Source organism: Myotis daubentonii, chromosome 2 (assembly GCF_963259705.1).
Source record: "Myotis daubentonii chromosome 2, mMyoDau2.1, whole genome shotgun sequence".
Classification (NCBI taxonomy): domain Eukaryota; kingdom Metazoa; phylum Chordata; class Mammalia; order Chiroptera; family Vespertilionidae; genus Myotis; species Myotis daubentonii.
The window spans coordinates 194,891,961-194,914,473 of record NC_081841.1 but is presented as its reverse complement, the minus strand read 5'-3'; the positions used below and the strand labels follow the sequence as shown (position 1 = coordinate 194,914,473).

The 22,513-nt window shown below is 45.4% G+C and overlaps 2 protein-coding genes across 3 annotated transcripts in view; one reads left to right on the top strand and one right to left on the bottom strand.

Moving 5' to 3' along the window:
* SH2D4A (SH2 domain containing 4A) overlaps positions 1-22,513 on the bottom strand; it is a 482,539-nt gene that overhangs the window by 348,990 nt on the left and 111,036 nt on the right. The window lies entirely within an intron of this gene.
* Positions 1,476-22,513, top strand: part of CSGALNACT1 (chondroitin sulfate N-acetylgalactosaminyltransferase 1) — a 76,533-nt gene continuing 55,495 nt past the window's right edge. For both annotated transcript variants that reach the window (XM_059685250.1, XM_059685249.1), the window contains exon 1: positions 1,476-2,398. In XM_059685250.1, coding sequence (XP_059541233.1) covers positions 1,765-2,398 — 634 coding nt within the window. In that variant the 5' untranslated portion in view covers positions 1,476-1,764. The remainder of the gene's footprint in view (positions 2,399-22,513) is intronic.

Here is a 22,513-nt window from a genome sequence, read left to right as displayed (position 1 = left end):
CCCTTCTTCCAGTAAATGTGACAGACTGCCAGTAAATGAGATGGTTATTGGCCCCAAACCTGGATTTCTGGGTTGAGTGAAAACTATGTAAAGAATAATTTACTTATTGCCTGGCTAGTGTGGCTTAGCGGTTGAACGTTGACCTATGACCAGGAAGTCACAGTTCGATTCCCTAACAGGACACATGCCCAGGTTGCCAGCTTGATCCCCAGCAGGGGGTGTGCAAGACACAGCCGATCAATAATTCTCTCTCTTTATTGATGTTTCTATCTCTCGCTCCCTCTCCCTTCCTCTCTGAAGTCAATAATATATATTTTTAAAAGAATAATTTATATTTTCTTTTGTGGCTTATTGAAAATGTCAAATTTTTATAAAAAGGGCAGGACATGGTACCCCCAAGGGAGCTTGTTTTTTAAGAGAAGTGACCAAAAAAGATGCATCTAGGAAGATCTTATCAAAATCTCTCTAAACAATAAATTTTATTTGACCTATTTTCCATTTATCATTCTTTATTTTTTTTCTGCCTCAGATAGGTACTGAGGAAGGGAGAACGCAGAAGAACAGTGTTGTACTGATGACCATGACGGGTGGAGGGATGCCTGGGGAAATGGGAACGGCAAGTCAGGCTGATTCACATGTTACAGGCATTTGGAGTTGAGGGGCAGAGCATGTAGTCACATGGAAGGCCCCACGATCCGTCTGGATATTTCTGATGAGAATCAGGACACAGAATTCCTCCTGGAGGCTGGAGTGGAAACATGCCTGGGATTTGAGTCCTGATAAGACAGTATATCTGGTCTCTGTTCTTCTCCCAACCCCATCCTTTTCTATGGTAAACTCACCATCTCCTGTCCACAAGCAGAATTGGAGAGTTAGCTGGAACAACTGTCCTCTGACTCCTCCTGAATATATTATCATCCACATTGATTATTTGCATATTTGAACCTCCAGTTGCTTCCCTATCTCCTGATCATAAGCTTGAAGACCCTTTGAGCCAGCTTGGAGCCCTGCCCTGAATGAGTGCACCCTGGCGAGCCCATGCATGCCTTACCTTTTGTAGCCTGGGAAGACCTGGCCAGAGAAGTCCCTTCCTTCAATTTTAAATGTCAATTAAAGTTTGCTTTTTCCCTTTTAACCATCAAAATAATAAGTGCCACTGTGGAAAATTTATAAGATACAGAAAAATGTAGAGAAACAGAAAAATCACCATTAATACTTCCATCCAGAGAGATTTCAATTTTTGCCATATTTCCTTCCAATCTTTTTTTCCTGTATCCTCTGTTATTTATAGGCATTGCTCTGCAAATGCATCTTTGCATTATGATTTCCAAACATCTAACAATATTTAATCACCTGTCACAAGCATATTCCTGTAAACCTCATGGGCGGTCTATTGGACATTGATTGGCATCGTGAACATAAGAGTGTTATTATCTTGATTAAGTGTTTTGTCATTTGGTCTCCTCCTAGGTCCCCTGTTGTACCCACTGCACATTTGGAAGCTAGGATGGGTCTGCGTGTGGACATTTGGAGGTTTCAGCTAACGCGTTGCTTCTGCCTGGAAGACCATCCTGTAGAAGTAGAAAAAGTGTTCTACATGGTGCTTGACTTCGAGAGACAAGACGTGTTGTAGAAAGAAATGGATGAAGGCAGCTCAGGGGGCCCCAAACACATGCTTCCCGTGGTCTAGTCCGGGGCAAGCCCTCCCGTGGGGCCCTGAGGTTCTGGGATGTCGCCAGTTCTGGACGCATGGCTGATTCCTGAATGACGATGGTTCGCCGGGGGCTGCTTGCGTGGATCTCTCGGGTGGTGGTTTTGCTTGTGCTGCTCTGCTGTGCCATCTCCGTCCTCTACATGTTGGCCTGCACTCCCAAAGGCAACGAGGAGCAGCTGGGGCTGCCCAGGGCCAACGGCCCCACAGGGAAGGAAGGGTACCAGGCCGCCCTGCAGGAGTGGGAGGAGCAGCACCGCAACTATATCAGCAGCCTCAAGAGGCAGATCGCACAGCTCAAGGAGGAGCTGCAGGAGAGGAGCGAGCAGCTCAGGAACGCACAGTATCACGCCAGCGATGCCGCGGGCCTGGGCCCTGAGCCGGGCGCTCCCGAGAAGACCCAGGCCGACCTGCTGGCCTTCCTGCACGCGCAGGTGGACAAGGCGGAGGTGCACGCTGGCGTCAAGCTGGCCACCGAGTACGCCGCAGTGCCTTTCGACAGTTTCACCCTGCAGAAGGTGTACCAGTTGGAGACGGGCCTGACCCGCCACCCTGAGGAGAAACCCGTGAGGAAAGACAAGCGGGATGAGTTGGTGGAAGCCATCGAATCAGCCTTGGAGACCCTCAACAGCCCTGCAGAGAACAGCCCAAACCAGCATCCGTACACGGCCTCGGATTTCATCGAAGGTTGGCAAGTTTGTGGATTGGGGTGGAAAGTAGAGGAAGAGGTGTCTGGGCCCAGGCACCCAGGGGCGTCACAGCTGCGGGGGGCTGGCAGCTGGCTCTGGGGATGGCTGGTGGAAAGTTTTATGTGAGCGACACCAGTGCTATATAGTATGGTTTTTATTTTTCAGAAACATCTGTTTCCACTTACTTTCTCATGGAAACCACAGTCATTGAGTGGATAGATTCATTGTTCTTTGGCAGAAGAAAGTAGAACTTCTTGCTTTCATTTAAAAAAAAGAAGAAGAAGAGAAATACGTAAAGCAAAACGTAAACATAAAACTTTGAAACCCCAGAGGAGTATGATAGGCAGTTTTAATTGATCTCTTCTCACGGGCACTTCTCTCCTGGAGATGGGGCCTGGCTGTGAGGCCCGTGAACAGAAGGGCAGTAACATGTCGTACAGCACATACATTGGCCAGACACTGTTCCGGGGACTTTTTACTTATTAATTCACCTTTTCCTCATAATAACCCCACTAGTGAATAAGGGAATAGAGGTTCAAATGAAGTAAATTCCCTAAGGTTGCTCAGTGAGCAGGTGACAGAGCCAGGATTTGAATCTGGGAAATCTTGTTGAGCCATGCCCTTAACCATCAGGTTATATTGTATAGATGGGCCCTAAGGGACACATGGAATATAGTGAGATGAATGAGTGAGCTTTTTCTTCTTTTCAATAGGCAAAGAACAATCTAGTATTAATTTGTGGTTGATTGTATCCAACTCCGGAAGAAAGCAGCTTGTCTAGTTTCTTGGAAGACTCGTTAGTATCATCTTCCTTGTCAGTTTTCCCATTGTCAGTGGTTCAACATCAACTAATAATTTGGGAGACGAAGTGCCTTCAGCGGCATCCAGCTCTTTCCCCTGTTTCGTGAGAGAGTTCATTCCACCTTCCCAGACATGTCGCTGGGTCCACATTACTCTACTCCCTGCTGGGTTGTGAGCCACCATATCTCAGCCTGCATGGCAAGGTGGACTGTTCAGTTGTAGCAAAAACCCTCCCACTGTTATTTATGCCTGTTTTCTTTGGACATTTTCCTGTCTTAGGATTTTTTTTCAACTTTATATGTGAACCATAAATTCATGCAATTTTGCCATAGTATCATTTTTTATATACCTAGAGCCAGGTAAAGAAATCTTTTACAAGACCAAGCTTTTGGTGTCAGGGTTGAGTTTTTTTGTTTGTTTTTTTGTTTGTTTTTTTTGCTCACTTATATATGGTGTTAAAAATGCCTAGCGCATTCGGCAGCAAGTATAAGCTCATGGTGAACACTCAGAGTTAGAAATACCATGGTGATGCAGCATCAGATTTTATGGTTTTAGAGTTTATGAAACATTTCCACATATATTATCTTGCTAGCTGATCCCTGGGGAAATCATTAAATATCCTTACAAAGTGAATCCTGGTTGCCACTGGAGTATGCTACAGAAGCTGCCCACATACAAAGCAATTTCAAAAGAACTTGATTACACATCAGTGCCTATAATTTGGAAGGTTTGCCCTTCTGATCTTTAATCTGCATTCATATTTGAAATCTCTGCCTGCTTTTCTGATACGACAGCTTCATACACAAGGACTCTTGTTCTTGATCAGTAGGGACGCAGGCCTCTGTCCCTGAGTTTATTTGCCCTGAGATGTGGCTGACTTTCTCTCAGAGGCACTGGAATCATAGCTGCGCAATGGTGGTTTCACATGCAGCACACAGCCTGCAGCCTGCGTTTCAAAGCGGATCAACCCACGTTTGGTGAAAGTCTAGTCAGCTGTTTTCATAGGATGAGAAAATTGGCACAGCACTTTAAATATACAGGGGTGGGTACTCATAGGTCTGCAGTTGTGAGTATGTGAAACACAGAGTTCATGCTTGTATTACTCTTGATTAATTTTATTGTGTCGTTTTCCATATGAACATCTGTAACCTGCTTTTGCCCACCCCTGTATTGATACATGTTTGACTATCATAAGAAGCAGTTTATTTCATGTTTCCACTCTTGACACAGAAGGTTGTGGAGGCCATCTTTTATGTTCTCAGCAAACGGGGTCTTGGGAAAGATGCCACTAGTCAGAGGAAGTTGATAAGTTCAGCGAAGGAGTGCTTTTCAAATAGTGATGGTTTAGAACAAAGTGGGACTCCTGGGACCACAGTGTTAACAGATGGCTCCATGGCAGGTGGGCGTAACTCATGATGCCCACCTCAGAGAGGCAGTTGGACTGACTTATGTTTTATGTTCGAGGACCTTTTTAATCCTGAATCACAATTCTCTGATCTACACCTAGTCACAGAGAAGGAAGGGAATGGAAAGGTCTGATATCAAATCTGTTTTCTGCAACGAGTTAGAGCAAGTGATAGGGCCTTATAAGGGTGAAGTATATCTTCAATGTAACTTATTTGGGTTTCTAAACATAACCTCAGAGAAATTGAGTTTGTGTTTGGGGAGTTGTTAGTAGTCCAAAAGTTGGAGCAATTTAGAAGTCCATGGGAAAATTTCAGGTTACCAGCGGGATGTTCCAAGACTCTCAGAGCTTTAAATGAAGGCCACAGATTTGCTGACCCTGAACTAGTACAATGAACATGGGGATTGTTTGTGTTTAAAGAAACAATAATAAAAGCCCCTGGAATGCTTCCAGACGATAATAGTCACATAAAACCTAAAGCCAACCGTGAGGCAGGTGGCATGATGACATGAGCGTGGGAAACTGTGTGACTTTGACCAACACCCTAATGCTCCTTGAGCCTTGGTTTCCTCATCTGGACTTGGGTGTCTTCCAAGGCCCTACCCAGCCCCAGCCTTCTGCAAAACACAGAGCACTGCTTTAACTTCCCTTCTCCTTAGCTTTGCCGAGGTGCTATCCCTGAGGGTGCTCTGCCGCCCACTCTGCTGGTTGACGGAGGGCACCCCACCTACCCTGTGGGATCTTCCTCCATAAAAGGAGGAATTCAAATAGACGATTTATAGTCCCATCTGACTGTGACCACCTTCTATAATTCTGTGAAGCTTGCAGCAGGAGAATACCACCTTGGTGACTATCTAATTTATTATGTATACTAGAGGCCCGGTGCACGACATTTGTGCACTGGGTGTGTGTGTGTGTGTGTGTGTGTGTGTGTGTGTGTGTGTGTGTGGTGGTGGTGGTGGGGTGTCCCCTTAGCCCAGCCTAAGCCCTGCAGGGAGCAGGCCTAAGCCAGCAGTTGGACATCCCCTGAGGGGTCCTTAGCTTGCCTCAGAGGCAGGAGTGGCTCTTGCCACTGCTGCTGCACTCACCAGCGTGAGCCTGGCTTCTGGGATGAGCGGCACTCCCCCTGTGGGAGCGCACTAACCACCAGGGGGCAGCTCCTGCGTTGAGTGTCTGCCCCTGGTGGTCAGTGTGCATCATAGCGACCGGTTGTTCATCGTTCGGTCGATTTGCATGTTAGCCTTTTATTATATAGAGTTGCTTTAATTCTTATGGGTCTCTAAAACAAATAGGGAACAGCATGTGCCTCCTTTTTCCTTTCCCCAGATGTTCTGTTGGCACTGATTTTCATGTTGGATTGTTGCTTGAATTTTTTTTTTTTTGCAACCATCTGGGAAACGAAGTTAACAGAAAAACGTGATCAGGTCCTGTGCCCTAGGAGCCTGACTGTTTATCTCCTCCAGTCAACAGAAACTCCTTCTCCATGCTTGTGGTTTCGTTATTCCTTCAGTGTGGGATACACAGACTCTGCGTGGCACGACTTTTGGCTTTCATTTTATATTTTTAAACATACATTTGATGTCATCCCATAAAACAGTTTAGCTTTCTACATTATTCCTCTTTTATAATCCAAACATCTGGTAATGTGAATCCTGTGTGAGGCATTTGTAATGTCTGTCTCCACGGGGTTGCTCTTCTGTCACCAGCCTCTGCAGCTCACCCTCCTGCAGTTTTTTCAGGGTTAGTTGTGGCAAGAGAGGGGCAGACCCTAGAGGACTTGATTTGGGGGTGAGATGGAGCCAAGCCATGATCCATAAGAAGTTGAAGGTTTTGAGGGCACCCTATGAAGTGTTGTTCAAACCAAGGGGATATAGAAATAGCTGTAAAACCTTAGTAGCTGTCTGCACAGTAATCCCGACCTCCTGTGCTCTATAACCAGGCCTTCGTGCTTCCTGGGGAACGAAGGCAAGGCGTGAAGATACTGAGTCTTTGACTCCCATTGTTTGAGTCTCATCATAACCTCGAAGGAACACCCCGTGACCACTTGGCTACATTTTTTTTTAGACAAGTCAAATCCATTTCCAGGTCCTGGGTGCTTGGAGAACAAGGTACTCGGACTGTGTGCGCAGGGAATAGGTCCTTTTCTCAGTGTCCCTTTCTGTGATGCGCTTCTTTGTCAGCAACGTTGTGACTTGAGGTAGGAAATGGTTAGGCAGACATTCAGGTGCATTTCTGGGCCCCTGGGGATCTCGGTGCAGAAAGACAGGAGCGCAGGATTCTGCACGGTGGGTGGGGCTAGCCTGTGTGTGGAAGAGAACATGGTGCGGGGAGGCTAGCTGACAGGCAGGACGGCCAGAGGACTTCAGGTCCCTCAGTTCTCAGCCAGAGTCTCCACGGAAGTGAGGGCGTTAGAACTCAGCACGCCCTGCCCTTCTGAGCACCCTCACGTCTGTGCACTGGGCCCACCACGTTGGTTCACTGCTAAGTTTTGAACAGGCCTGCCTGCTACTCGGCTCCTCTATCACTTCTCCCTGCCCCTCTATTCCACCTCACCCTGTCCCCTCTATTCTGCTTCCTCCCACACATCTCATTTGTTTCTAATGCTTTGAGTTCCTTTAAGGAGAGAGAAATGCTTGTTATTCTGAAATCAGAGATAAGAGCAGTGGTTCTCAACCTTCTGGCCCTTTAAAAACAGTTCCTCATGTTGTGACCCAACCATAAAATTATTTTCGTTGCTACTTCATAACTGTAATGTTGCTACTGTTATGAATCGTCATGTAAATATCTGACATGCAGGATGGTCTTAGGCGACCCCTGTGAAAGTGTCGTTCGACCGCCAAAGGGATCGCAACCCACAGGTTGAGAACCCCTGGTTAAGAGGCTTACATGCATATAAATGGTTTAATGCTACACTTTGTCCAGTGAATTCATCCTGTGGTGATGGTGAGAAAGAGAGTTTCCCAGCCTTGGATTTCTGCCAGTGGGCAGGATTCCAGCCCTCCATCCATGAGCAGAAGAAATTCTCCATAATTTTTAGACAAGGGACCCTACCTTTTCATTTTGCACTGAGCCCTGCTATCTAGGTCCTACCTCCCAGGTTGAGAGGACATGAGGGAGAGGGAAAGAAAGAGGAGATAGAATTAGGTTCACATGTGGTGCTGACGCCTCGGATGAGCATCAGTTCTGCCCACCTTCCCTGGGCTGGGACGAATGGAGCCTGTATTTGATGTATATCCTGTGTGTGCAGAGTGTTTTGTTACAAAACGGCCAGAGCTGGCAAGTCAGACTTTGTCTTAGGATGATTTTGTTGTTAGTACTTTCATTGTACTCATTCAACGCAATTTTGTTCCCAGGGGAGTCTTTTTAAAAATTTGGGGACTCACTGATCTTCATGCCTTTGGGTTCTGTTAGGAATGTGCTGCGAGAGGGCGCTTGTGCTGCTACAGGTTGTCCAAGACGGAGGAGCTTGGCTTTAGCGGGAGCGGGGAGCAAAGGCTCAATGGAGAGAGCCTGCGCTGGGGCTCACACACACTGACTTGGGGCTCACTCCCACACGTAGCGGCGGGTGGGGTGGGGGACGACTGGCAGGCAAGGCCACCTTCAGCCTGTTCAGCCCTGTGGGTAGGAAGTGGTGTTTACAGAAAGGATCCATGGTTTTTAACCAGACCCCTCGTTTGTCCTCTGCTGGGATCCCAGGTGAGGTCCTGCACCAAGGCCTAATCAGCATCTGCTGTGTGTGCAGAACCTCCCCCGCTGGCTGGGGGCTGGGAAAGGAGGGTAAAGCCAGGCCTCACCCCTGAAGGACCCGATTACCTTCGCAGGGAGACAGAATGCTGAGTGACTGCGGGTTCAGTTGGGGAACTGACTCTTGGTGCCTGGGCTTGAGAATTGGTGGCTGGATGCAAGCAGGTGGTCAGAGAAGACATTGGGGGAGGTGGGACCTGAGCCAGTCTCCAAGGGTGGGAAGGGGTTTCTGGAGAGGGAGTGAGGTGGGGAGCAGATTGGCAGCAGGGATGTGGTACCAGAAAGCCAGCTGACTCAGGAATAGGGTGGTGGTGTGGGGTTAGGGCGGAGACCACCTTAGTCAGCGAGCAGGACCTGAGAGTCACTAGGAATGCAGCTCACACGGAACCTGAGCTGGATAAGAGCTCAGCCCACAGGGATTGTCTGCATCTGGAGGTGGCAGGTCCTTTCTCCTTTGAAGGCAGTGAGCTCAGCTCTTGAGTCCCAAATAGCCCTCCTCCTCCCCTCTCACGTGCTGTGGTTCCCAGGCGCTCAGACAATTGCAGCATCTTGGAGGCCCCGGTGATCAGACCGGGGCGGCCGTTGTTTTTCTCGCTGACCTCCCGTCTGTACCAGGCACTATTTCTGACATTTCACAAACACCAGTTTACTGACCACCCCCTTCCACAGTGAGGTAGACACTCTCATTATCTCCGTTTTGCCAGTGTGGAATCCGAAACACAACGAGGTTAACGTCCTCAGGGTCAGTCAGCAGGAGAGCGACAGGGCCAGGATGCTAGAACTCCAGATCTTAGCTCCTCACTGTGTGGCCCCCCCACCCCCCACCCCAGGGTCTCTGACCCAACACACATGCTGCTCTAGTCCCGGATGACGCGGAAAACCCTTTTAAAAACACATCCAGATGTGTAAACACCTTTGGGAGAAGACCTGCCCTGGTGAGTTGTATACATTTTCTTGGGAAGAGGTTGATAGGAAGAGAAGGAAAAACACAGGATCCTGGGGGAGACAAGCAGAAAGCGACAGGAAGAAGCCGCAGAAACAAGTGGTGGTTCCCGCACCGAGGGAAGGGTGCGGGTCCAGGAGCCTTTCCCCCGAAAGCTGTAAACTGCTTAGAGGAGTTTCTTCTCACCGTAATGGATGGGAAGGGGCAGGGAGTTGAAAGAGGAGGGAATATTGAATTCAAACCTGCTAGTTGAGACCCCTGAGGGAGCTGGTTGGTGAGCTTGTCTGTTCCTTAAGAGAGGAAGCAAGGTTTACATTTCTGTTATGTTCTCCAAAATAGACTCCTTTCCTAGATTGGGATTTTACATAAATCCACGGCGTAGGCAGTCCTGGAGGGCTTCCACCATCCGATCCCAGCTTATCTTTTCAGCTTCATTTCCCACTGCTCCTTCCTGCCCGCCCCCTGCTGCCACTGACATTCCTGCTGCCCTGTGCAGTTCCTTCGCTGGAAAGCTAGGGCTCCCAACCTCCCCAGTGCTGGGCCTTCTGTAAGACCTCCCTCTCAGAAATCTGTTCTCATTCTTCCTCCCGCAGGAAGTTCTCTCATTCTTCTTAAAGTAGTATGTTGTACTCAGGGCACGTTTATGGCTCTTCATTTACCTTCCATCAGCCTTTATGGACAACTTCCAGCAGTAGTAATTGGCACACAGTAGGTTTTTTAATTCATTAACTGCACAGCTTTCATAGCAATCTTTCCCAATTGGGGTCATCTCATCTCTGATTAATTCTCGGAACTAAAAAGACACCATGTCCCTGGGTCTTGGGGTGTTCTCATGTCCCACTCCCAGTAATAAGGCTTTTTTATTTGCCCTTCCCCCCAACTCCAATGAGTTTTCACCAGTTCCCTGAGGGTGACAATGTTTGTTGCCCTTTCCCCACCAATAAAGTTTTTTGTTCCCTAGAGGGAGAGAGTACAGAAGGGCGTGGTAGGAGTCTCTTGCCTCCTCCCGCATGGCTGCTGTGCCCCTCAACCAGGGGCTGACGCTGCACGGACACTAATTTTTCTGCAGGTACCTAGTGAGGTTTCTGGCGGAAGAGCCTGCAACAGAGTCCAGATTTCTCTACCGTTTGGAACCCCAGGGGCTTCCTGTCCTGCCAGCCAGCACTCGGCCTTCATCGTTTGGTTTATCTCTACTTACCAGCGTCCAGTGCATCTGCCCCAGGGAGCAAGTGTTCATGCCTCTTAGTTCCCTGCAGGTTCCTGTTGTGCTCAGATTTAGGGACAGCTTTTGTTCTGTGACCTCAGCTCTCCATTAAGTTCAAAAAAAGTCTTGCATTTGAAAATAATCTGGCTCTTTTCTGTTGTAAGTGATGCGTCTTCAAGCTCATTATCGCCCGGAGTGGACGCAGAAGTGTGCAACCACTTTTTAAAGTAATAATTTGAAACCTATTGATCACTTTGTCTCCTTCCATTTCTCTACAAATCAATAATCTCTTCTCACAATCCAGTTTCAAGCATCATGCACAATCCAGCAGTTTAAAAGAACTCACTGCATTGATTTTACCCGTGAAAGGGAATGCTGTGGCAACGCCCTAAATCTGGAAGCCCATTATTAAAGTTACTTTGAATGAAACCCCAAACCCAATGACCTCTTTTCTGTAGCCATGAATCAAAGAAATGACATTGTTGCCTAAAACCCCACCTTGTAACCCTATCTCTATTGATCATTTGAGCTTTAATGTTGAAGTGTTGGGCACTTGGATTTATTCTCTCAAATGCCATATTACCCTACAAGTAAAGTTAATTTACAAGCAAACTCCTGCACACACAGGGCGTTGAGCCATCTCCTTTCTCGTTGCCAGAATTTTAGGTTGTTATTTTCCATCCTGTTCTTCTTTCCACTTTGGTCTACAGAGAATCCCCATTCCCCTCCTGCCAGTGTTGATACAAGTCCTACCATAGCTAGATTAGGGGGATGGAAAGGATAGGAGAGGGAAGGGAAAAGGTATTATCTTGTTCCCACCTCAGGTATCCACCTTTCCTGTATTTCCCCTCCCCCTGCAGGCCTGGAGACACATTGGTGGCTGAAGTGTCAACACCTGCTGCCCATCTCTCTATCCCCACCCTACAGAAACCCTTGGTTAGGAAATAAAGCCAAGACTTACAACCCCAGGGGGCTGTACACTTCCTTACAATCCTGCTCTGCTCCTTCCTCTGGGGCCCTGTCCCCGGCAGTCACCTCTGCTTTCTTCCTCCCCTGCGCCCATCCCTCTAGTCTGGAGCCTGTGTCCTCAGGAGCCAATGACTTAGAGTTCCCTAGTCCCTAGTCTGCCACCTGTCCTGTGGGGGAGGGGTTGTCCCTGTCTAACTTTTGAAGTTAATATCTAAATGGATTTCACAGCTAGGCTTGGGTTGATGTATAGAGTACAATAAATGCTGTACCACAGGCACAAAGTGGGCGTAAGGGGTTTCTGTGGGCTGGGCTGGATGTCCCCACACAGATCTATTGTTTCTGTGTCTTCTGAGTGACTTACAGATAAACGTTTGAACACAACCCATCTGTAAATAGATGACGACCCACCCTCATTTTCTTTTCATTGTAAATGTGTCTGTAGAGCAGACAGCCTTTCTCTGATTTACCCAGGGAAGGGAGCAGACGGATGGCGGCGCTGAGATTATCTTGACTGTAAGCAATAGACAGGGCCTGTCAGGCGTCTTTCCTCTCTCCATCTGTTTCCATAGAGGCTGCTGATCAGAAGTCTCCATCCACAGAGCGATACGGGCTTGTTCTTCCGAGGTAAAGGTCTGCTGAGCCTTTTGGCCAGATGACTTGATGCTCACTGTAGGACCTCCAGGAGCTGAGGTGGGAGGGGGATAAACACCAGCAAGAGTGACTCCATCATGGAAATGCTTACCTGAATCCTACCTGGCTCTCCTTCCGTCCCCAGCCCCTGGGTGTTACTGTGGGCGGGAAGGGAGGGAATAGACCCCTCCAACCTTGCAGAGTTCTCTTTGGAATGTGAGATATGGTTCTGAGAGGTGACTTCATCTGGAGGGTTTTGTAGGGGGAATACTGATGGCAGAGAACAGAGCCAAGAGGAAATTAAATTGCAGGAGGAGGTAATTAGGTTAAGCACTACTTGAAACTTCATAGCTTGTTAAATGTAGGAATAGATGGGCAATGGGAGACAGTGAGACTTATGGTTTGAGATTTTTAAAGACTTGAATATTAAGTGGTCTATTCATTCATTGGACATGCCCTATGTAACAGCATTGTCAGAGCTGGGAATGGACAAAGTTATACGCAGTCCCGGCCCCTCACAAGCCCCACAGTCCAGTGGGAGGGATGCTCATGTACACAGGCAATGAAAGCACAGAGTCATACCTTAAACAAGTGGCACAAGGGAGAAAGAATTAGCCGTAAGGTTGCATGGTCAGAAATGATCTAAGGGTTTCTAGTTTATCCTGTAGGGCAAAATGTTAAACATAGAGTTAGTATGTGACCCACCAGCTCTACTCAAGAGAAATGAGGACATATATTCACACAAAAACTTCTACACAAATGTGTATAGTAGCATTGTTCATAATAGCCCAATGGTGGCAACATCCCAAAAGTTGACCAGTGGATGGATTAATAAAATGTGACATATCCATACAATAGAAAACTGTTTACCATAGAAAGAAATGATACACATTCCAACATAGATGTTTCTTGAAAACATTATGTTGAATGAAAGAATCCAGATATAAAAAATGACATATTGTATGATTCCATTTATATGAAATGCCCAGAACAGTCAAATCTATAGAGGTAGAAAGTAGATTTTGGTTGCCTGGAACTCCAGGTGGGTGGATGGAGCTGAAGGGTGACTGTTAATAGGTACAGGGTTTCATTTTTAGGGAGATGAATGGTCTAAAATTAGATTGTGGTTGCACAGTTACATGGGTATAGTAAAAAAATGACTGTGTACTTTAAATGGTAAATTGTTTGGTTTGTGGATTCTATCTCAATAGAGCCACTTATACATACATAAAAATAAATATGACACGATCTCTGTCCTAAAAAAAAGAGTGAATGCTGGGAGACTAATGAAAAGACTTTAAAAGTAGGTGATGAAGACTCCTGAATTGAGGCTGGCAGTGGGGTAGGAGGAGAGGGGGGATGCTAAATTTGTTCGGGAGATGGTAATTCTTTAGGTCTAACCATAGATTCCTAGGGTTTTCCATAGAAATTTCTCAAGAGTGTTTAATGAATACACTACTATGAACATATTTATTTATATCATAGCTTTTTCCAAAAAGAATTTAAGACTTTATGGTATTTATTGATGTCAAATCTCTTCTCACTTATGTAAGTGCTAAATCATATCCTTCTTATTATATACAATATAGGCAGACACTGAGCAGGGGGCTGGGGCAGAGGCTGAACGAAGGAAGAGCTCAATCTTGTTTTTACTCTAAGATTAATTCAACAGACAGAAATAGGAAACGTCTCTGTTTATATGTTTCTGACCATGGAGTCAACTGATCGCCTTAAAAATGAACTTCCAATTTGGAACTAATTTTCCAAACACGCTATCATTAGTTTGAAGCTAAACATTCAGGCGTAATAACTGAAAGCATGTATGCCTTGCTGGGTGGGTAGCTGTCAGAGCAGGGGTGGGGAGGAGACAGATGCTGGGCTGGCAGATAGAACAGCGACAGAGACCCAAACACAGCTGGGCCTGCAGCTGCTGTTGAAGTGGAATATGCCATTAGCATGAAAGCCTTGAGGACAAAACCAAGTGAGATGAGGGGCATCAGGCTCAACACAGGCAAGACTTGGCTGGCACCAGTTGGCAGGGTGGCTCAGGCAGATGGCACAGAGTTCAAGGGGCTGGACAAGGATAGAGGTTTGGAGTTCAACTAGACACCAAGAAACAAGCAAGAGATGAGATCTGAATCCGGAGGTCAGGAGAAGTGTGCTGGAATCCTAAGAGGCCAGTGAATTTACTACCCAAACAGTTACTGCATGTTTACTGTATGTCAGGCGCAGCTCACGGTATGTTGGTTGATCTCAGGATAGGGTTGTGTGCTTCTCTGAAAAGGAGCCTTCATGATTCTCATGCACTTAATATTTTGTTACTTAAATCCTATGAATTTCTAGATATTTTCTAAAGGATTCTCAGAAGTTGCCAATGTTCCTATAAGGCTGTAGTTTATAAATGTGATTCATTTTCAGCTTCATGGCCGAACCTCTTCGAGTTATGAATATGTTTATGGTCAACAAGTAACTAGAGTTTATTAATAGTACGGAGTGTACTTTGGCCTTTCCTCCATGTTTAATGAAATCGTTAATCTCTGTAACCTCTACCCACAACCTAAAATTGCACTGGAATTCATGAAAAAAAGCAGACTATAGCCTCCTATAAAGTGTGTGGATGTAAAAGTATGTCTTGGTACCCTTCAATTAGGTACCAAAGTTATTCCAAATCAGTCATGTCCTTTGCAGCTCTCAACAGAGAGGCACACATGAAAAACTAAGGGTGAAATCTAAAAAGACCTCTATTTGGTTAAAGATACACATGAGCATGATACAAGTTCTGGCTTTAACTTAAATCCAGACAAACATCATGAAAGACAAATTGGGCAAAAGATATGAACAGATCACAAAAGAAGAGACACGAGTATCTGATATACGTATGAAAAAGTGAGAAATCGATCAAAGTTAAAATGAAAGTAGAATAGTAAATTGCCATCATTTAAAAAATGACAATACATAGCATTGGTGAGGGTGAGGTGAAATGTATACTGAGTAATGTGAGTATAAATTGGCTCAACCATTGTGTAAGGTAATTTGTATCAAGAGCCTTTAAAATATTTATACCTTTCCCCAGTATTTTCATCTCTGAAAGCTTCGCAGAAATGCATATGAATATTTATATCAAGAACATTTATCATAGAAGTATTTATAATCTAGATAGATATAAGCCTAAGTGACCATCCAACCATTTGACTGGTAGCTATGATGTGCACTGACCACCGGGGGCAGACACCCAGTGCACAGGCATGGAAACATGGAACAGACTGATGAATCTCAGAGGGAAAGGGGAAGGGCAGAGAGAGATTAGCCAAAGATCTTATATGCATACTAGAGGCCCGGTGCAAAGATTTGTGCACCAGTGGGGTCCCTCGGCTGGCCTGTGGGGATCAGGCTGAAATCGGCAGTCCGACATTCCTCGAGGGGTCCCAGATTGCGAGAGGGCCTCTAGTAGTGAATAAGTAGAAACAACACAGATGTCTGACAGTAGGAGGCTGGTAAAATCACGTGGCATCTCTATAGTGGAATATTGTGTAGCAATTAAAAATCATTTATTCAATAACTATTAAGTAAAATGGGGCAAAGCCTATGCCATGAAAATAACTATAATTATAATTGTGAAATTTACATCTATCTCTCTAAAGAAAAAGATTTGTAGGATGAAAATACTATCAAAGCGTTTATGGTTTTATTCCTCAGTGGTGAAATTATAGACAATGCTCTATTTTTTGAGACATTCTACTTTGAAAATTTGTAAAAAGATATATAACAATGTTTGAATCTTGTTGATTTGATTGAAGAAACTATGTTTGACCTCCTCCTAGTGACAAATTCTGGTGGTTGAAACACACACAGAATTTCTGGTGGTGGTATTAGTGCATTTCCTTCCTGCTTCCTGGTCCATCTGGAGAATCAAGAAGGGAAAAAAAAAATTATAGGTCACTTTCTTAGTCTTGACCAATCTTTACCCTAAATACCAAGACTGGAGGAGGCAGTCAGCCTGCAAAGGTGAGGGTTGTTTTTAGGAAGGTGATTATTGTCAACGGAAGCCCCAGTTTGGGGTGTGGTGAAGAAGGAAACTTTATTTAATGCAAACAGTTTGACCATAATAAGCCAGAGGGGAGCTGGTTTATATAGACAGAAGTCCTCACCCCTCGTCCCTGATTGGTCAGAATTGGGCTGTTTGATTGGTCAAAGCTCCGATTGGATGGGGAAAGCCTCAGTCCTACTGGTTGTAATCGGACTGGGAGCACCTTTGTAAGGGTTGGCTCAGATGGCGGGAGCACAGTGCAGGCAGGTGGCAGCATAGAGGCCGTCAGTTTAGCGCAGAGGCTTCTCTGTGAAGCGCAGTTTGCATGAGAGGCCCCTGAGCAGAAATGGCTGCTAGGCTCTGCTTTTTTTGTTTGTTTTTAATTCGGTCCCAGGTCCTTGTTAGTCCTTAAGATTCACATTATCAGCCCCGTGGGAGAAGTCTGAACACAGCTTTTGTGTGCCCTAAGTTCCATTTCTGCCTTCGTCATGATCGATTGCACGTATCCAAGCTGAGGGAACAGCCAACATAAAGCTCCAAGTGGATGCAGGGTTACCCTCAACAATTAGCGCTGCAGGACGATGGCCTTCAGGTCTCACGACCCCAAACCACAGTTTGGCCGGACCTTTGTTCGCCTGACATTGCCAGCAGCTCTGGTGCTCTCTGCGTCTCTTTCCTTCTGGCAGCTTACACTGCTTTTTAACTTTTTTTTTTTTTTTTAGCCTCCCAGTACTCCTAGGAGAGGGATAGGAGTTTTAAATGGCAAGAGGAAAGAAGAAAACACCTCTTCTTCCTTCTCTTAAAAAAAGAACCTACTGTCAACAGTGCCTTTTCTTTTTTAACCTGCCTCTTCCTTTTCCCTTCTTTTCCAAAAAAATGTTTTCCAGTCAATTTGTGAGAACTGGCGTGAGCTGCAACAGCCTCTCATAGGTGGCCTGCCATCTGCAGCTTGGTTGTATTGTGCGCCATATATTTAGAATGCCTAAATTAGTATGCTTCATGTGCTATTTCCAGAGGAGCTGGAAAGTCGGCTGGAGGAACAAGGCTATTGATCAGGATTGGCTTGTGCATGGTGTTGGCTCTTATGCTGGAAACCCTGAAGTTAGAGATATTTGGGGGATATTTCGAGAACAGATAATCTGTGAAGGCAGCTGGTCCATGTGGTAATTAGTCCATAGAGGCAATCAGTCATTTTCTGAGCTTGGAGCAAAATTTCGCTTCTGTTATGCCATTCAAGTTGTGGACAGAGGCTTCGGTTAGAACTCGGAGGGTAAGAAATGTGTGTAAATGAATCATCACAGCTGATAGATAGCAGCTCAGCGTGGCTTCCTGAGAAAAAGCTTCTTAGCAAAAAGATGGAAGGATTTAAGGCGAGGTGTTTCTTTTTAATTTAAAATTGGAGATACTCAACTCTGTTCTATAAGACAAAGGAAAGATGTTATTGTCAAGAGAGCCAGTGAAAATACAAGACGGGACCGTTGGTGCACACCCCACTCACTTCCATAGCACTTGTGTCCTGTGATTGCTAAGTTTCCTGTGCCCCCCTCACTAGACTGAGATAAAGAAACATTTCTCATACCACTGAATATCCCTAATGTTAAGCCCTAACACATAGACACTGAAAAATATTTGTTGACTGAATGAACTCACAGAGGGTGTAGGAGCAAGAACACAGTAGAGGGGTTGGCCTTGCACAAGAGGAAGTAGATCACTTCCTTTGGTAGCTCTGCAGTGTGATGAATTAGTTTTTGCTTATTTGATTTTTCCTCTGAGACAGAGACTAAGAATTTGAGGACTAAACACATAAAAATAACCACTGTACTATTCAGTAAATGTGTAACAGTGATGATATCATATGATCCTTTTATTTCTCCATAGCTCTGTGTGTTCTCATATGAATCTTTAAAACAGAAAGCTAATTTGTGCATTTGGTGTTCTAATAAGAATTCTGGTTCTTTCACTTGGCTCATCTTTCATCCCTTCCAAGGATACCCTTTCCCCACTGTGATTCACACCACTCTCTTTCCTATAAGCCATCTTAGGTACCCCATCTCTCATCTCCATATTGGACCTGTAGGAGATAAATCTTCTACCCTTCACATGGGGCTATTGTTTCTTCTTGGCCATATTTACACACAATTACAATTGCATATAATTATTTTTCAGTAATCTTGGCTCTATGTAAAGTGAAATCCTTTCAATCCTACTGTGACTCATGGGCAGATAAAAGGATTCTACACCCAATTCCAATGTGTGTGTATCTTGCAGGGGGAGGAGGGAGGGGGTCCCACACACAGCCAGCAAGCAATTCTCTTACACCAGCTGGGTGTCATACAATTCAACTCAATTCCAACACTGTCTACATGGGACTCCACAGGTTAAGGGTTCAGTCCCACAAGATCTTCCATGCTCCTAACAACCATTTTGGATGCCATTTATCATCAGGGCTTCTGACCGATTAACTACCAACAACCCAACTCCTTGGGTTTGATTAATTTGCTACTGCAGCTCCCAGAACTCAGAAAAACATTTTACTTGCTGGATTACTGGTTTATTATGAAAGAATGTGATAAAGGATACAGATGACCATCCAGATGGAGGAGATGCCTAGGGCAGAGTATGTGGGAAGGGGTGCAGAGCTTCCGTGCCCTCTTTAGGCACATCGCTTTCCTGCACATACCTGTCCATCAACCTGGAAGCTCCCTGGACCCCATGTTTGGGATTTTATGGAGCTTTCATCATGCAGACATGATCATTAACTCCATTTTCAATCCTTGTCCCTTCTCTAGAGAATTGGGGATGGGGCTGAAAATTCCAAGCTTCTAATCATGACTTGGTCTTTCTGTTGACCACCCTTCATCCAGAAGTCACCCAGGAGCCCACTCAGAGTCACCTCATGGAAACAAAAGACAGTCCTATCACCCAAGAAGATTGGAAGGGTTTCAGGAACCCTATGTGAAGAGCTGGGTTCAAAGACCAAATATTAGAACAAAAGATGTTAATGATGTTCCTTAGTGTTCTTATCACTTAGGAAAGAGTTTTAGGAGCTCTGCTGTCTGTTATCTCACAGTGGGGAATATTTACTAGACATTCCCATCCCTGTACCGTCTTCTTTCATAAGTCTGGCTTTAGAGTCAGGCTGCATGGATTTAAATCTCATTAAACCATGTAGCTAATTGTGTCATGTGGGCAGGGTGCTTAACCCCTCTGCTCCTCAATTTGTTTATTTGTAAAATAAAAGCCTCATGGGCTTTTGCAAGGAATATATGGGTTATTACACAGAATGCTTTGATAGCAGTGCCTGGCATAACAGTGTTAATAATTATTACTACTATTTTTACTACTTGTTGGTAGGCCTGGGGAAAGCATTTTTATAGTCCCAGAAACTTTTTAGACTCCTTCCCTGGCTCCTCATACCCTCTGGAATTATAGTTGAACTTCTCTAAGACACCATTGAGATAGTGGTGGGTTTATTTCCCTTTCTTGACTCATCTCCAAAATATTTAACATAAGCAAAATGACAAGTTTCTCAATGAAGAAGGTTTAAGAAGATCACGAAGTTGGAATTGTGATGTAACCCAATGCTAATAGGGTTATCTGTGGTCATATTTCAAATGTCTGCAGTATATTAATCACAGTGTTTGTACATACAGTAGCTCTTGAAGTGGGAGGGTATCTCTTGGGAACTGTATGGTGTGAGGAATTTTGGATCTAGGATGAATATCACTATTCACTCACATTTATTCCAGCATACCTTGGAAGGTGAGTTTTCGTTCTTCATTTCCTTCTTTGGACTGCTGTGTTCCATTCTGAAGCCCTCTGGCTAGAGAGTGCCATGATTTCATGATCCCTGCAATGTTTTCCTAATTAGAATCTTAATAGGAGGTGGATGGCATAGGCAGGATAGCGCAGTGGGCACATGCAGAGACTCTCTGGGCCGAGAAGCACTGTGAACAGCAGACGTGCGCCAGACCCCTTAGCGGAAGCTGCAGGCAAGTTTGTCAGGGCTGTGGCTTCTCACTTGTTGGAGTTTATGGACAGTTGAGTCTTTCAAAGCTTGACCATTATTCTTGTCTGGAATTTTACCCATTATTCTTATCGGCTTTCCATTCATCGTGTTAATTGCTATTAGATTCTAGTTTCTCTGGCCTAGGGCTCGCTCGTTTGTTTTGCCCTCTGTGCTCAGTGCAGACTCTGCTGCAGCCTTGACATGCGGTGGCTCCTTCCTCCAAGGCGGGCTGTGTCCGGGCCTCCCTGACAGGGAGACGGGCACCCAGTGCTCTTTGGCTCTGGCACCTGTCTGGCTAAGCAAGAGCAGCAGTAAAAGAAACTCTCCTTTCATGTCCAGACACCACAGTGGCTGCTGGGAGGTGAACTGATGACCTTTTTTGGGTGTTGGTTGTCTTTCGTGAAATCATCTTTTTAAAGCAAGACTGTGTGCTAGGGCCTAGTTCATAGTGCTTTTGAAATGTTAACATGATAGATGAGTCTCTGGGGCGGAACATGAGTAAGTGGTGAAGCGCCAGCTCTCGGGGACAAAATATAAGCTCTTTGGAGTTGTCAGCTTGAGAAAAAATTAAGGTAATTCTCCAGGAGAGAAGCAGCGCGTACAAGTATGAGTTGGCATCTGAATGTAGGTTAACTTTCTTCCCTAAAAATAATGGTTAAAGGATTTCTCTTCGCCTTGGTTTCCTCGGAGGACATGTACTGACACGGGCGTTAAATAGTAGATGGTCTTTTCAGTTCCTAGTTACTCAACAGCATTATCGAGCGCCCGCCCACTCAGGCACTGTCACAGGCATTGGGGACCCAGAAGGAAAACCTAGACAAAAAGCCCAGCTGTAATTAAATTCTAATTGCGGAAGAGAATAAACCTAAGTAAGCACATTATATAGCAGTGATGGCGAACCTTTTGAGCTCAGCATGTCAGCATTTTGAAAAACCCTAACTTAACCCTGGTGCCGTGTCACATATAGAAATTTTTTGATATTTGCCACCATAGTAAAACAAAGACTTATATTTTTGATATTTATTTTATATATTTAAATGCCATTTAACAAAGAAAAATCAACCAAAAAAATGAGTTCGCGTGTCACCTCTGACACGCGTGTCATAGGTTCGCCATCACTGTTATACAGGAAGAGAAGAGGCGATTCCCTTTATAGGGGAAAAATAAAGGAGGGGGCACTGCCGTGGAGAAGGCTGCAGCCTTACACTGTGGTCTTACATAAGGTGGGCAGACTAGGCCTTGTTGAGAGGTGACATCTGAAGAGGAACTTGAGGAGGCGAGGGAACGGGTCATGCATACCTCTGGAGGGAGGGGGTCCCAGAGAGAACAGCTGGTGCCCTGGCTCTGGACAGAAGCCTGCCTGGCATGCGGATCAGAGTGGGTGAGAGAGAGGAGGGGTGGAGAGGGAGACCCACGTGGACCGTTGTGGGGAACTCAGCTTTTACCTTCAGTGAAATGGGAAGACCTTGGCTAGTTTTAAGCAGAAGGGTAACATGATCTGACTTACACTTTCAAAGGATTATTTGGGGTGTGGTGGGGTGGGTCTTGAGAGTAAATTGTGGGTAGAAGTGGGAGGCCATTGGTGGCAATTGCAGTGGCAGTGGTTAGATGGCAAACAGGCAGCAGGCGGTGGCGACAGAGGAGGTGGTTAGCAGTGGTCGGATTCTGAGCACATTTTGAGGATAGAACCAGCATGGTTTGCTAATGAATTGATGATAGAAAGAGAGGAGTCAGAGATGACTGGGGATTTTAGTCTGAGTAACTAAAAGGGTCCTTTGTTCTTAAAGGAGATGGGAAGACTGTGTGTGTGTGTGTGTGTGTGTGTGTGTGTGTGTGTGTGTAAAAACATGGGTGTCTTTTGCAAGTTGTAGGTGTCTTTCAGATGTCTAAACTGCATGAAGCTTGTTTTTTTGAGAAAATTGTTAGAAACCAAATCTGATAATAGATTCACACACACACACACACACACACACACACACACACACACTATTTGTTCTTGGAAGGTAGACCCCTGTGTAACTAATGGTGGTCATCATTGGTTGGTGGGTCGGTGAGAACATTGTTAGTGCGATGGCAGGGCAGGAATAAGGTTGCAGTGGGTTGAGGAAAGGAAGGAGAGGAAGTGGAATCCTCCGGTATAGATGACATGGTCCAGTACTCCTCTGTCCAGCGTGGCTGTTTAAAATTACAATTAATTTAAATTACATAAAATGAAAACTTTAGTTCCTCACTTCCACTAAGCACATTTCAAGTGCCCAGTAGCCATTTGAAAAATGCAGATTAAGAACATTTCCATCATGACAGGTGGTTGTTTTTGACAGTGGTGGTCTAGAGGCAGAGCAGTGAGGGAGAGGAAAGAAATAGTGATAACTATTCTGAGA